Source organism: Entelurus aequoreus, linkage group LG21 (assembly GCF_033978785.1).
Source record: "Entelurus aequoreus isolate RoL-2023_Sb linkage group LG21, RoL_Eaeq_v1.1, whole genome shotgun sequence".
Classification (NCBI taxonomy): Eukaryota; Metazoa; Chordata; class Actinopteri; order Syngnathiformes; family Syngnathidae; genus Entelurus; species Entelurus aequoreus.
In genome coordinates, this window is record NC_084751.1 from 9,739,692 (window position 1) to 9,755,174 (window position 15,483).

Below are 15,483 nucleotides of genomic sequence, written 5' to 3' on the forward strand. Positions count from 1 at the left end.
AGGGAGATGAGTGACAAGAGGGACATGAGAAACATGAGGGACACAAGTGAAGTGAGGGAGATGGGTGACAAGAGGGACATGAGAAACATGAGGGAGACAAGTGAAGTGAGGGAGATGGGTGACAAGAGGGACATGAGAAACATGAGGGAGACAAGTGAAGTGAGGGAGATGAGTGACAAGAGGGACATGAGAAACATGAGGGACACAAGTGAAGTGAGGGAGATGGATGACAAGAGGGACATGAGAAACATGAGGGAGACAAGTGAAGTGAGGGAGATGAGTGACAAGAGGGACATGAGAAACATGAGGGACACAAGTGAAGTGAGGGAGATGGGTGACAAGAGGGACATGAGAAACATGAGGGACACAAGTGAAGTGAGGGAGATGGGTGACAAGAGGGACATGAGAAACATGAGGGAGACAAGTGAAGTGAGGGAGATGGGTGACAAGAGGGACATGAGAAACATGAGGGACACAAGTGAAGTGAGGGAGATGGGCGACAAGAGGGACATGAGAAACATGAGGGAGACAAGTGAAGTGAGGGAGATGGGTGACAAGAGGGACATGAGAAACATGAGGGAGACAAGTGAAGTGAGGGAGATGGGTGACAAGATGGACATGAGAAACATGAGGGAGACAAGTGAAGTGAGGGAGATGAGTGACAAGAGGGACATGAGAAACATGAGGGACACAAGTGAAGTGAGGGAGATGGGTGACAAGAGGGACATGAGAAACATGAGGGACACAAGTGAAGTGAGGGAGATGGGTGACAAGAGGGACATGAGAAACATGAGGGAGACAAGTGAAGTGAGGGAGATGGATGACAAGAGGGACATGAGAAACATGAGGGAGACAAGGGAAGTGAGGGAGATGGGTGACAAGAGGGACATGAGAAACATGAGGGACACAAGTGAAGTGAGGGAGATGGGTGACAAGAGGGACATGAGAAACATGAGGGACACAAGTGAAGTGAGGGAGATGGGTGACAAGAGGGACATGAGAAACATGAGGGAGACAAGTGAAGTGAGGGAGATGAGTGACAAGAGGGACATGAGAAACATGAGGGACACAAGTGAAGTGAGGGAGATGGATGACAAGAGGGACATGAGAAACATGAGGGAGACAAGTGAAGTGAGGGAGATGAGTGACAAGAGGGACATGAGAAACATGAGGGACACAAGTGAAGTGAGGGAGATGGGTGACAAGAGGGACATGAGAAACATGAGGGACACAAGTGAAGTGAGGGAGATGGGTGACAAGAGGGACATGAGAAACATGAGGGAGACAAGTGAAGTGAGGGAGATGGGTGACAAGAGGGACATGAGAAACATGAGGGACACAAGTGAAGTGAGGGAGATGGGTGACAAGAGGGACATGAGAAACATGAGGGAGACAAGTGAAGTGAGGGAGATGGGTGACAAGAGGGACATGAGAAACATGAGGGAGACAAGTGAAGTGAGGGAGATGGGTGACAAGAGGGACATGAGAAACATGAGGGAGACAAGTGAAGTGAGGGAGATGAGTGACAAGAGGGACATGAGAAACATGAGGGACACAAGTGAAGTGAGGGAGATGGGTGACAAGAGGGACATGAGAAACATGAGGGAGACAAGTGAAGTGAGGGAGATGGGTGACAAGAGGGACATGAGAAACATGAGGGAGACAAGTGAAGTGAGGGAGATGAGTGACAAGAGGGACATGAGAAACATGAGGGACACAAGTGAAGTGAGGGAGATGGATGACAAGAGGGACATGAGAAACATGAGGGAGACAAGTGAAGTGAGGGAGATGAGTGACAAGAGGGACATGAGAAACATGAGGGACACAAGTGAAGTGAGGGAGATGGGTGACAAGAGGGACATGAGAAACATGAGGGACACAAGTGAAGTGAGGGAGATGGGTGACAAGAGGGACATGAGAAACATGAGGGAGACAAGTGAAGTGAGGGAGATGGGTGACAAGAGGGACATGAGAAACATGAGGGACAGAAGTGAAGTGAGGGAGATGGGTGACAAGAGGGACATGAGAAACATGAGGGAGACAAGTGAAGTGAGGGAGATGGGTGACAAGAGGGACATGAGAAACATGAGGGACACAAGTGAAGTGAGGGAGATGAGTGACAAGAGGGACATGAGAAACATGAGGGAGACAAGTGAAGTGAGGGAGATGGGTGACAAGAGGGACATGAGAAACATGAGGGACACAAGTGAAGTGAGGGAGATGAGTGACAAGAGGGACATGAGAAACATGAGGGAGACAAGTGAAGTGAGGGAGATGGGTGACAAGAGGGACATGAGAAACACGAGGGACACAAGGGAAGTGAGGGAGATGGGTGACAAGAGGGACATTAGAAACATGAGGGAGACAAGTGAAGTGAGGGAGATGGGTGACAAGAGGGACATGAGAAACACGAGGGACACAAGTGAAGTGAGGGAGATGGATGACAAGAGGGACATGAGAAACACGAGGGACACAAGTGAAGTGAGGGAGATGGGTGACAAGAGGGACATGAGAAACATGAGGGACACAAGTGAAGTGAGGGAGATGGGTGACAAGAGGGACATGAGAAACATGAGGGAGACAAGTGAAGTGAGGGAGATGGGTGACAAGAGGGACATGAGAAACATGAGGGACACAAGTGAAGTGAGGGAGATGAGTGACAAGAGGGACATGAGAAACATGAGGGAGACAAGTGAAGTGAGGGAGATGGGTGACAAGAGGGACATGAGAAACATGAGGGACACAAGTGAAGTGAGGGAGATGAGTGACAAGAGGGACATGAGAAACATGAGGGAGACAAGTGAAGTGAGGGAGATGGGTGACAAGAGGGACATGAGAAACACGAGGGACACAAGGGAAGTGAGGGAGATGGGTGACAAGAGGGACATTAGAAACATGAGGGAGACAAGTGAAGTGAGGGAGATGGGTGACAAGAGGGACATGAGAAACACGAGGGACACAAGTGAAGTGAGGGAGATGGATGACAAGAGGGACATGAGAAACATGAGGGAGACAAGTGAAGTGAGGGAGATGGGTGACAAGAGGGACATGAGAAACATGAGGGACACAAGTGAAGTGAGGGAGATGGGGGACAAGAGGGACATGAGAAACATGAGGGAGACAAGTGAAGTGAGGGAGATGGGTGACAAGAGGGACATGAGAAACATGAGGGACACAAGTGAAGTGAGGGAGATGAGTGACAAGAGGGACATGAGAAACATGAGGGAGACAAGTGAAGTGAGGGAGATGGGTGACAAGAGGGACATGAGAAACACGAGGGACACAAGGGAAGTGAGGGAGATGGGTGACAAGAGGGACATTAGAAACATGAGGGAGACAAGTGAAGTGAGGGAGATGGGTGACAAGAGGGACATGAGAAACACGAGGGACACAAGTGAAGTGAGGGAGATGGGTGACAAGAGGGACATGAGAAACATGAGGGACACAAGTGAAGTGAGGGAGATGGGTGACAAGAGGGACATGAGAAACACGAGGGACACAAGGGAAGTGAGGGAGATGGGTGACAAGAGGGACATTAGAAACATGAGGGACACAAGTGAAGTGAGGGAGATGGGTGACAAGATGGACATGAGAAACATGAGGGAGACAAGTGAAGTGAGGGAGATGGGTGACAAGAGGGACATGAGAAACATGAGGGAGACAAGTGAAGTGAGGGAGATGGGTGACAAGAGGGACATGAGAAACACGAGGGACACAAGTGAAGTGAGGGAGATGGGTGACAAGAGGGACATGAGAAACATGAGGGACACAAGTGAAGTGAGGGAGATGGGTGACAAGAGGGACATGAGAAACACGAGGGACACAAGGGAAGTGAGGGAGATGGGTGACAAGAGGGACATTAGAAACATGAGGGAGACAAGTGAAGTGAGGGAGATGGGTGACAAGAGGGACATGAGAAACACGAGGGACACAAGTGAAGTGAGGGAGATGGGTGACAAGAGGGACATGAGAAACATGAGGGAGACAAGTGAAGTGAGGGAGATGGGTGACAAGAGGGACATGAGAAACATGAGGGACACAAGTGAAGTGAGGGAGATGGGTGACAAGAGGGACATGAGAAACATGAGGGACACAAGTGAAGTGAGGGAGATGGGTGACAAGAGGGACATGACAAACACGAGGGACACAAGGGAAGTGAGGGAGATGGGTGACAAGAGGGACATTAGAAACATGAGGGAGACAAGTGAAGTGAGGGAGATGGGTGACAAGAGGGACATGAGAAACACGAGGGACACAAGTGAAGTGAGGGAGATGGGTGACAAGAGGGACATGAGAAACATGAGGGACACAAGTGAAGTGAGGGAGATGGGTGACAAGAGGGACATGAGAAACACGAGGGACACAAGGGAAGTGAGGGAGATGGGTGACAAGAGGGACATGAGAAACATGAGGGACACAAGTGAAGTGAGGGAGATGGGTGACAAGAGGGACATTAGAAACATGAGGGAGACAAGTGAAGTGAGGGAGATGGGTGACAAGAGGGACATGAGAAACACGAGGGACACAAGTGAAGTGAGGGAGATGGGTGACAAGAGGGACATGAGAAACATGAGGGAGACAAGTGAAGTGAGGGAGATGGGTGACAAGAGGGACATGAGAAACATGAGGGACACAAGTGAAGTGAGGGAGATGGGTGACAAGAGGGACATGAGAAACATGAGGGACACAAGTGAAGTGAGGGAGATGGGTGACAAGAGGGACATGAGAAACATGAGGGACACAAGTGAAGTGAGGGAGATGGGTGACAAGAGGGACATGAGAAACATGAGGGACACAAGTGAAGTGAGGGAGATGGGTGACAAGAGGGACATGAGAAACATGAGGGACACAAGTGAAGTGAGGGAGATGAGTGACAAGAGGGACATGAGAAACATGAGGGACACAAGTGAAGTGAGGGAGATGGGGGACAAGAGGGACATGAGAAACATGAGGGACACAAGTGAAGTGAGGGAGATGGGTGACAAGAGGGACATGAGAAACATGAGGGACACAAGTGAAGTGAGGGAGATGGGTGACAAGAGGGACATGAGAAACATGAGGGAGACAAGTGAAGTGAGGGAGATGGGTGACAAGAGGGACATGAGAAACATGAGGGAGACAAGTGAAGTGAGGGAGATGGGTGACAAGAGGGACATGAGAAACATGAGGGACACAAGTGAAGTGAGGGAGATGGGTGACAAGATGGACATGAGAAACATGAGGGAGACAAGTGAAGTGAGGGAGATGGGTGACAAGAGGGACATGAGAAACATGAGGGAGACAAGTGAAGTGAGGGAGATGGGTGACAAGAGGGACATGAGAAACATGAGGGAGACAAGTGAAGTGAGGGAGATGAGTGACAAGAGGGACATGAGAAACATGAGGGAGACAAGTGAAGTGAGGGAGATGGGTGACAAGAGGGACATGAGAAACATGAGGGACACAAGTGAAGTGAGGGAGATGGGTGACAAGAGGGACATGAGAAACACGAGGGACACAAGGGAAGTGAGGGAGATGGGTGACAAGAGGGACATTAGAAACACGAGGGAGACAAGTGAAGTGAGGGAGATGGGTGACAAGAGGGACATGAGAAACACGAGGGACACAAGTGAAGTGAGGGAGATGGGTGACAAGAGGGACATGAGAAACATGAGGGAGACAAGTGAAGACAAGTGAAGTGAGGGAGATGGGTGACAAGAGGGACATGAGAAACATGAGGGACACAAGTGAAGTGAGGGAGATGGGTGACAAGAGGGACATGAGAAACATGAGGGACACAAGTGAAGTGAGGGAGATGGGTGACAAGAGGGACATGAGAAACATGAGGGACACAAGTGAAGTGAGGGAGATGGGTGACAAGAGGGACATGAGAAACATGAGGGACACAAGTGAAGTGAGGGAGATGAGTGACAAGAGGGACATGAGAAACATGAGGGAGACAAGTGAAGTGAGGGAGATGGGTGACAAGAGGGACATGAGAAACATGAGGGAGACAAGTGAAGTGAGGGAGATGGGTGACAAGAGGGACATGAGAAACATGAGGGAGACAAGTGAAGTGAGGGAGATGAGTGACAAGAGGGACATGAGAAACATGAGGGAGACAAGTGAAGTGAGGGAGATGGGTGACAAGAGGGACATGAGAAACATGAGGGACACAAGTGAAGTGAGGGAGATGAGTGACAAGAGGGACATGAGAAACATGAGGGAGACAAGTGAAGTGAGGGAGATGGGTGACAAGAGGGACATGAGAAACACGAGGGACACAAGGGAAGTGAGGGAGATGGGTGACAAGAGGGACATTAGAAACATGAGGGAGACAAGTGAAGTGAGGGAGATGGGTGACAAGAGGGACATGAGAAACACGAGGGACACAAGTGAAGTGAGGGAGATGGGTGACAAGAGGGACATGAGAAACATGAGGGACACAAGTGAAGTGAGGGAGATGGGTGACAAGAGGGACATGAGAAACACGAGGGACACAAGGGAAGTGAGGGAGATGGGTGACAAGAGGGACATTAGAAACATGAGGGAGACAAGTGAAGTGAGGGAGATGGGTGACAAGAGGGACATGAGAAACACGAGGGACACAAGTGAAGTGAGGGAGATGGGTGACAAGAGGGACATGAGAAACATGAGGGAGACAAGTGAAGTGAGGGAGATGGGTGACAAGAGGGACATGAGAAACATGAGGGACACAATTGAAGTGAGGGAGATGGGTGACAAGAGGGACATGAGAAACATGAGGGAGACAAGTGAAGTGAGGGAGATGGGTGACAAGAGGGACATGAGAAACATGAGGGAGACAAGTGAAGTGAGGGAGATGGGTGACAAGAGGGACATGAGAAACATGAGGGACACAAGTGAAGTGAGGGAGATGAGTGACAAGAGGGACATGAGAAACATGAGGGAGACAAGTGAAGTGAGGGAGATGGGTGACAAGAGGGACATGAGAAACACGAGGGACACAAGGGAAGTGAGGGAGATGGGCGACAAGAGGGACATGAGGGAGACAAGAGAAGTGAGGGAGATGGGTGACAAGAGGGACATGAGAAACATGAGGGACACAAGTGAAGTGAGGGAGATGGGTGACAAGAGGGACATGAGAAACATGAGGGACACAAGGGAAGTGAGGGAGATGGATGACAAGAGGGACATGAGAAACATGAGGGACACAAGTGAAGTGAGGGAGATGGGTGACAAGAGGGACATGAGAAACATGAGGGACACAAGTGAAGTGAGGGAGATGGGTGACAAGAGGGACATGAGAAACATGAGGGACACAAGGGAAGTGAGGGAGATGGATGACAAGAGGGACATGAGAAACATGAGGGACACAAGTGAAGTGAGGGAGATGGGTGACAAGAGGGACATGAGAAACATGAGGGACACAAGTGAAGTGAGGGAGATGGGTGACAAGAGGGACATGAGAAACACGAGGGACACAAGGGAAGTGAGGGAGATGGGTGACAAGAGGGACATGAGAAACATGAGGGAGACAAATGAAGTGAGGGAGATGGGTGACAAGAGGGACATGAGAAACACGAGGGACACAAGGGAAGTGAGGGGGATGGGTGACAAGAGGGACATGAGGGAGACAAGAGAAGTGAGGGAGATGGGTGACAAGAGGGACATGAGAAACATGAGGGACACAAGTGAAGTGAGGGAGATGGGTGACAAGAGGGACATGAGAAACACGAGGGACACAAGGGAAGTGAGGGAGATGGGTGACAAGAGGGACATTAGAAACATGAGGGAGACAAGTGAAGTGAGGGAGATGGGTGACAAGAGGGACATGAGAAACACGAGGGACACAAGGGAAGTGAGGGAGATGGGTGACAAGAGGGACATGAGGGAGACAAGAGAAGTGAGGGAGATGGGTGACAAGAGGGACATGAGAAACATGAGGGACACAAGTGAAGTGAGGGAGATGGGTGACAAGAGGGACATGAGAAACATGAGGGACACAAGGGAAGTGAGGGAGATGGATGACAAGAGGGACACGAGAAACATGAGGGACACAAGTGAAGTGAGGGAGATGGGTGACAAGAGGGACATGAGAAACACGAGGGACACAAGGGAAGTGAGGGAGATGGGTGACAAGAGGGACATGAGGGAGACAAGAGAAGTGAGGGAGATGGGTGACAAGAGGGACATGAGAAACATGAGGGACACAAGTGAAGTGAGGGAGATGGGTGACAAGAGGGACATGAGAAACATGAGGGACACAAGGGAAGTGAGGGAGATGGATGACAAGAGGGACATGAGAAACATGAGGGACACAAGTGAAGTGAGGGAGATGGGTGACAAGAGGGACATGAGAAACATGAGGGACACAAGTGAAGTGAGGGAGATGGGTGACAAGAGGGACATGAGAAACATGAGGGAGACAAGAGAAGTGAGGGAGATGGGTGACAAGAGGGACATGAGAAACACGAGGGACACAAGTGAAGTGAGGGAGATGGGTGACAAGAGGGACATGAGAAACATGAGGGACACAAGTGAAGTGAGGGAGATGGGTGACAAGAGGGACATGAGAAACATGAGGGACACAGGTGAAGTGAGGGAGATGGGTGACAAGAGGGACATGAGAAACATGAGGGACACAAGTGAAGTGAGGGAGATGGGTGACAAGAGGGACATGAGAAACATGAAGGACACAAGAGAAGTGAGGGAGATGGGTGACAAGAGGGACATGAGAAACATGAGGGACACAAGTGAAGTGAGGGGGATGGGTGACAAGAGGGACATGAGAAACATGAGGGACACAAGTGAAGTGAGGGAGATGGGTGACAAGAGGGACATGAGAAACATGAGGGACACAAGTGAAGTGAGGGAGATGGGTGACAAGAGGGACATGAGAAACATGAAGGACACAAGAGAAGTGAGGGAGATGGGTGACAAGAGGGACATGAGAAACATGAGGGACACAAGAGAAGTGAGGGAGATGGGTGACAAGAGGGACATGAGAAACATGAGGGACACAAGAGAAGTGAGGGAGATGGGTGACAAGAGGGACATGAGTAACATGAGGGGCATGAGAGACAGGAATGAGTGAAATGGGGGACATGTGTGACATTAGAGGCATGAGGGGCACAAGATGCACGAGTGACATGAGAGACATGGAATGAGAGACAGAGGTGCATGTGTCACATTAAGGGCATGTGGGACATTTGGGGGAATGAGGGTCATGAGAGACAAATGAGTGAGAGGCCAATGTGTGACATTAGAGGCAGGAGGGACATTAGGGGGGGTGAGGGACATGAGAGACATGAATGATGTGAGCAGCAATGAGAGACAGAGGAATGGGGGGCATGAGAAACAAAAGGATGAGTGACTAGAGGGGCATGTGTGACATTACAGTAGCTGTATGAGGAACATGAAGGGGAATGAGGGAGACATTAGGTACATGAGGGGCATGAGAGACATAAGTGACATGAGGGGCATGTGTGACAGAGGCATGAGGGGCATTAAGGGGATGAGGGACATGAGGGGGAAAAAGAGACATGAGGGGAAAGAGAGACATGAGAGTCACAAGAAACACGGATGACATGAGGGACATGAGTGGCATTCGAGACATAAGTGACATGAGATGCACAAGTGACAGGGCATGAGAGAAATTAGGGGCATGTGGGGGATGAGGGACACGAGTGACATGTGGGACACGAGTGACATGAGGGACACGAGTGACATGAGGGGCATGAGAGACATTAGAGGCATGTGGGACATGAGGGAGAATGAGGGACATGAGAGACAAATGAATGAGAGGCCCATGTGAGACATTAGAAGCATGAGAGACATTAAAGGGGATGAGGGACAATAGAGAAATTAGGAGCATGACGGACATGAGAAGTGTGAAGGACATTAAGGGGGAAGAGGAACATGAGAGACATGAATGAAATGAGGGACATGAGAAGCATGTGACATGCTATATGAATGACATTAGATGCAGGAAGGACTTTAAAGGGAATGAGGGACATGAGAGGCATGAGTGGCATTAGAGACATAAGTGACATGAGGGGCATGAGACATTAGGGGCATGTGGGACATTAAGGGGGATGAGGGACATGAGTGACATGAGGGACACGAGTGACATGAGGGGCATGAGAGACATGGAATGAGTGACATGAGGGGCATGAGAGACATTAGAGACATGTGGGACATGAGGGAGGATGAGGGACATGAGAGACAAATGAATGAGAGGCCCATGTGAGACATTAGAAGCATGATAGACATTAAAGGGGATGAGGGACATTAGAGAAATTAGGGGCATGACGGACATGAGAAGTGTGAAGGACATTAAGGGGGAAGAGGAACATGAGAGACATGAATGAAATGAGGGACATGAGAAGCATGTGACATACTATATGAATGACTTTAAAGGGAATGAGGGACACGAGAGGCATGAGTGGCATTAGAGACATAAGTGACATGAGGGGCATGAGACATTAGGGGCATGTGGGACATTAAGGGGGATGAGGGACCTGAGTGACATGAGGGACACGAGTGACATGAGGGGCATGAGAGACATGGAATGAGTGACATGAGGTGCCTGTGTGACAGAGGCATGTGGGACATGAGGGAGGATGAGGGACATGAGAGACAAATGAATGAGGGGCCCATGTGAGACATGAAAGGCATGGGAGACATTAGAAGTGTCGTGAGGGACATTAAGGGGGAAGAGGGACATGAGGGACATGAGGTACATGAGAGACATGAGGGACATGAGGTACATGAGAGACATGACAGACATAAGTGACATGAATGACAAGAGGGGCATGAGGTACATGAGATGCATGGGAGACACAAGTGACATGAGGGACATGAGAGGCACGAGTGACATGAGGGACATGAGGTAAAGGAGGGACGATGTCATGGAGGATGGTGGACCTGCTTGCATGGTTCTGGTGTCAAGTTAGCATAGCTCTTGTTTCTATGCACAATGAACACATCGTGATGAGATTTATAGTCGAATACTCCACACTCTCGTCATGAACACTTGGATTAAAACGCTGTATGTTTTTTTTATTGTCAACCTCAGACTCTCTCATACACACACACACACACACACACACACACACACACACACACACACACACACACACACACACACACACACACACACACACACACACACACACACAGGGAGGCAGGCAGTGTTTCACGCTGCATTGAGTCCATTAAAGACACGTTGACAGGACTGAGTTAGTGTGACAGTGTACTTCCACACAGGGGGGAGGTGTAGTAAGTGTAAGATCATGTAGAAACAAAGAGGAAGTGACTGAATGTCATTCTGCTGCATGGACTACAGTAGATCCTCTGTATGAACGCACCCATTAAAGCACCAAAACTGCCTTCTTTAATAAAGCAGCATATAACATGCCTCTCACTGACAACCTCACACCGAATCAGTGCAACTACTGGTGTTTCAGGGTTTTCACTCAGTCCTGTTACCCTGTCAAAATGTGGAAGATTCCACGGGTCATATGGTCCACAGAAAGAGACATTATTGAGTTCCTCTGCGGGAACAATGAGATCTGTTCAAACCTGATTGGATGGTTAACAACTCAGTCCTGTTACCAACAGTGTATTTGTTTTATGAAATACTTGTTTTGTTGGATGACTGTAACGTGCCCGCTGTCAGCATTCTATAATAAATAGCATGCAGCTATATTTAATTTGCTAATTCTTTGCCAAAAAACTCACTCCTGTTACTTTCAGCCCTTAAGAACCTTGTACAAAAAATAAATAAAGTTGCCTGAGATGGGCAAATACACATCTCTAGTGATGAAATATGTGTATTATCATATTTAGAGTTTAAAAAAGGACAAACGTGTATGATTATGGCTAAGATCTTCAGCTCTCACTGGATCGGTGAAGCAACTGGGATGAGAATCAGCGCCTCCAAGTCCGAGTCCACGGTTCTCGCCCGGAAAAAGGGTGGAGTGCCATCTCTGGGTTGGGGAAGAGATCTTGCCCCAAGTGGAGGAGTTCAAGTACCTCGGAGTCTTGTTCATGAGTCAGGGAAGAGTGGATCATAAGATCGACAGGCGGATCGATCTGTTGTGGTGAAGAAGGAGCTGAGCCGGAAGGCAAAGCTCTCAATTTACCGGTCGATCTACATTCCCATCCTCACCTATGGTCATGAGCTTTGGGTTATGACCAAAAGGACAAGATCACGAGAACAAACGGCCGAAATTAGTTTCCTTCGTCAGGTGGCGAGGCTCTCCCTTTGAGATTGATTGATTGATTGAAACTTTTATTAGTAGATTGCACAGTAAGGGAGATAGGGTGAGAAGCTCTGTCATCCGGGAGGAGCTCAAAGTAAAGCCGCTGCTCCTCCACATGGAGAGGAGCCAGATGAGGTGGTTCGGGCATCTGGTCAGGATGCCACCCGAACGCCTCCCTAGGGAGGTGTTTAGGGAACGTCCGACCGGTAGGAGGCCACGGGGAAGACCCAGAACACGTCGGGAAGACTATGTCTCCCGGCTGGCCTGGGAACGCCTCGGGATCCCCCGACAGGAGCTGGACGAAGTGGCTGGGGAGAGGTAAGCCTGGGCTTCCCTGCTTAAACTGCTGCCCCCGCGACCCGACCTCGGATAAGCGGAAGAAGATGGATGGATGGATGGATGATTATTTTGAATCTACGAATACTTAGGGAAAGATGACGAACCGCGAGTAGGCAGGGATCTACTGTACTGCAGGACTCTGATGTACTTTTAAGACTCACCCATATAGTTGATGATGAAGCCTTCTCCTTTGCCAAGAACCAGCCCAGCCGGGTCCGAGTGGAATGTCACGCTCAGGTCGGGGGTGCTGGAGAAGAGCTTGAAAGGGCTGCCGCCCCCCGGGTAGCGACCTAGGACCTGGGCCACACCCTCATCACCGTCAGTGACAGTCAACACATCGCCATCGCTGATATTCAGGCTGGTGGAAGGAAGCAAATAAAGTTAGATTCCTTAACCACGATGCTTAATGTCATTTGGTGTGTTAGAACTTCAGTACAACTTCTAGTAATATCCATTAGAACCTCAGTATAAGTAATAATAAAACCCATCAGAATTTGAGTAGAAGTTTAAGTAATACCCCCTTAGAATGTTGAAGTTCTAGTGAGAACCCCACAGAAACCCAGTAAAAGCTCCAATGACACCACTTAGAACCTGAGTAGAATTTCCAGTGACACTTCCTGAGAAACTCAGTAGCAGTTCCAGTGTCACCCCTTGGAATCTGAGCAGAAGTTCCAGGGACACCTCATTAGAATTTCCAGTGACAGTCCCTGAGAAACTCAGTAGAAGTTCAGTGACACCCTTTAGAACCTGAAAAGAAGCTCTAGTCGCACCGCCTTGAAAACTCAGTAGATGTTCCAGTGAAGTACCTTAGAACCTGAGTAGAAGTTCGAGTGACACCCCTTATAAACTCAGTATACATCCTAATGAAACTCCTTAGCACCTGAGTAGGAGTTCCAATGACACCCCTTTAAAATTCAGTACAAGTTCCAGTGACACCCCTTTGGAACCTGAGAAGAAGTTCCAGTGACAGCCCCTTAGAAAACTCAGTAGAAGTTCCAAAGACACCTCTTAGAACCTGAGTAGAATTTCCAGTGACACTCCCTGAAAATCTCAGTAGACGTTCCAGTGACACCCCTTAGAACCTGAGTAGAAATTCCAGTGAAACCCCTTTATAAACTTAGTAGATGTCCCGGTGAAACTCCTTAGACCCCAATTAGAAGTTCCAATGACACCCCATCAGAACCTGATTAGAAGGTCCAGTGACACCCCCTTAGAACCTGAGAAGAAGTTCCAGTGACACTCTCTTACAACCTCAGTAGAAGTTCTAGTCAAATCCCCTTACAACCTGAGCAGAAGTTACAATGACACCCCCTCAGAAGCTCAGTAGAAGCTTCAGTGACAGCCCCTTAGAAAACTCAGTAGAAGTTCCAGTGACACCCCTTAGAACCTGGGTAGAAGTTCCATTGGCACCCCATTACAAACCCAGTAGATGTCCTAGTGAAACACCTTAAAACCAGTGAAAGTCTTTAGAACCCGAGTAGAAGTTCCAGGGGCACCCCTTTAGAAACTTAGTAGATGTTCCGGTGAAACTCCTTAGCACCTGAGTAGAAGTTCTAGTGACACCCCCTCAGAAACTCAATAGACCAGTGACAGCCCCTTAGAAACTCAGTACAAGTTCCATCTGAACCCCTTAGACCCCGATTAGAAGTTCCAATGACACCCCATCAGAACCTGATTAGAAGGTCCAGTGACACCCCCTTAGAACCTGATAAGAAGTTCAAGTGACACTCTCTTACAACCTCAGTAGAAGTACTAGTCAAAACCCCTTACAACCTGAGCAGAAGTTACAATGACACCCCCTCAGAAGCTCAGAAGAAGCTCCAGTGACAGCCCCTTAGAAAACTCAGTAGAAGTTCCAGTGACACCCCTTAGAACCTGGGTAGAAGTTCCATTGGCACCCCATTACAAACCCAGTAGATGTCCTAGTGAAACACCTTAAAACCAGTGAAAGTCTTTAGAACCCGAGTAGAAGTTCCAGGGGCACCCCTTTAGAAACTCAGTACAAATTCCAGTGACACTACCTTGGAAACACAGTAGACCAGTGACACCCCCTTAGGAACGGAGTACAAGCTCCAGTGACACCCACTTAGGTCCCGATTAGAAGTTCCAGTGACATCCCATTAGAACCTGTTTAGAAGTTCCAGTGGCACCCCCTTACAAACCAAGTATATGTCCTAGTGAAACTCCTTAAAACCAGAGTAGAAGTTCCAGTTAGACCCCCTTAGAAACTCAGTAGAAGTTCCAGTGAAAGTCTTTAGAACCTGAGTAGAAGTTCCAGTGGCCCCCTTTAAAACTCAGTACAACTTCCAGAGACACTCCCTTGGAAACTCAGTAGACCAGTGACATCCCCCTAGGAACTGAGTACAAGCTCCAGTGACACCCCCTTAAGCCCAGATTAGAAGTTCCAGTGACATCCCATTAGAATATGTTTATAAGTTCCAGTGACACCCCCTTAGGAACTGAGTACAAGCTCCAGTGACACCCACTTAGGTCCCGATTAGAAGTTCCAGTGACATCCCATTAGAACCTGTTTAGAAGTTCCAGTGGCACCCCCTTACAAACCCAGTATATGTCCTAGTGAAACTCCTTAAAACCAGAGTAGAAGTTCCAGTTAGATCCCCTTAGAAACTCAGTAGAAGTTCCAGTGAAAGTCTTTAGAACCTGAGTAGAAGTTCCAGTGGAACCCCTTTAAAACTCAGTACAAGTTCCAGTGACCCTCCCTTGGAAACTCAGTAGACCAGTGACATCCCCCTAGGAACTGAGTACAAGTTCCAGTGACACCCCCTTAAGCCCCGATTAGAAGTTCCAGGGACATCCCTTTAGAATATGTTTATAAGTTCCAGTGACACCCCCTTAGGAACTGAGTACAAGCTCCAGTGACACCCACTTAGGTCCCGATTAGAAGTTCCAGTGACAT

General features: G+C 48.8%; 1 protein-coding gene across 4 annotated transcripts in view; it reads right to left on the bottom strand.

Annotated features, from left to right (window-relative positions):
- The window catches only part of LOC133638884 (seizure 6-like protein), a 34,070-nt gene that overhangs the window by 4,907 nt on the left and 13,680 nt on the right, over positions 1–15,483 (bottom strand). For all 4 annotated transcript variants that reach the window (XM_062031903.1, XM_062031904.1, XM_062031905.1 and 1 more), the window contains exon 10: positions 12,728–12,924. In XM_062031903.1, coding sequence (XP_061887887.1) covers positions 12,728–12,924 — 197 coding nt within the window. The remainder of the gene's footprint in view (positions 1–12,727; positions 12,925–15,483) is intronic.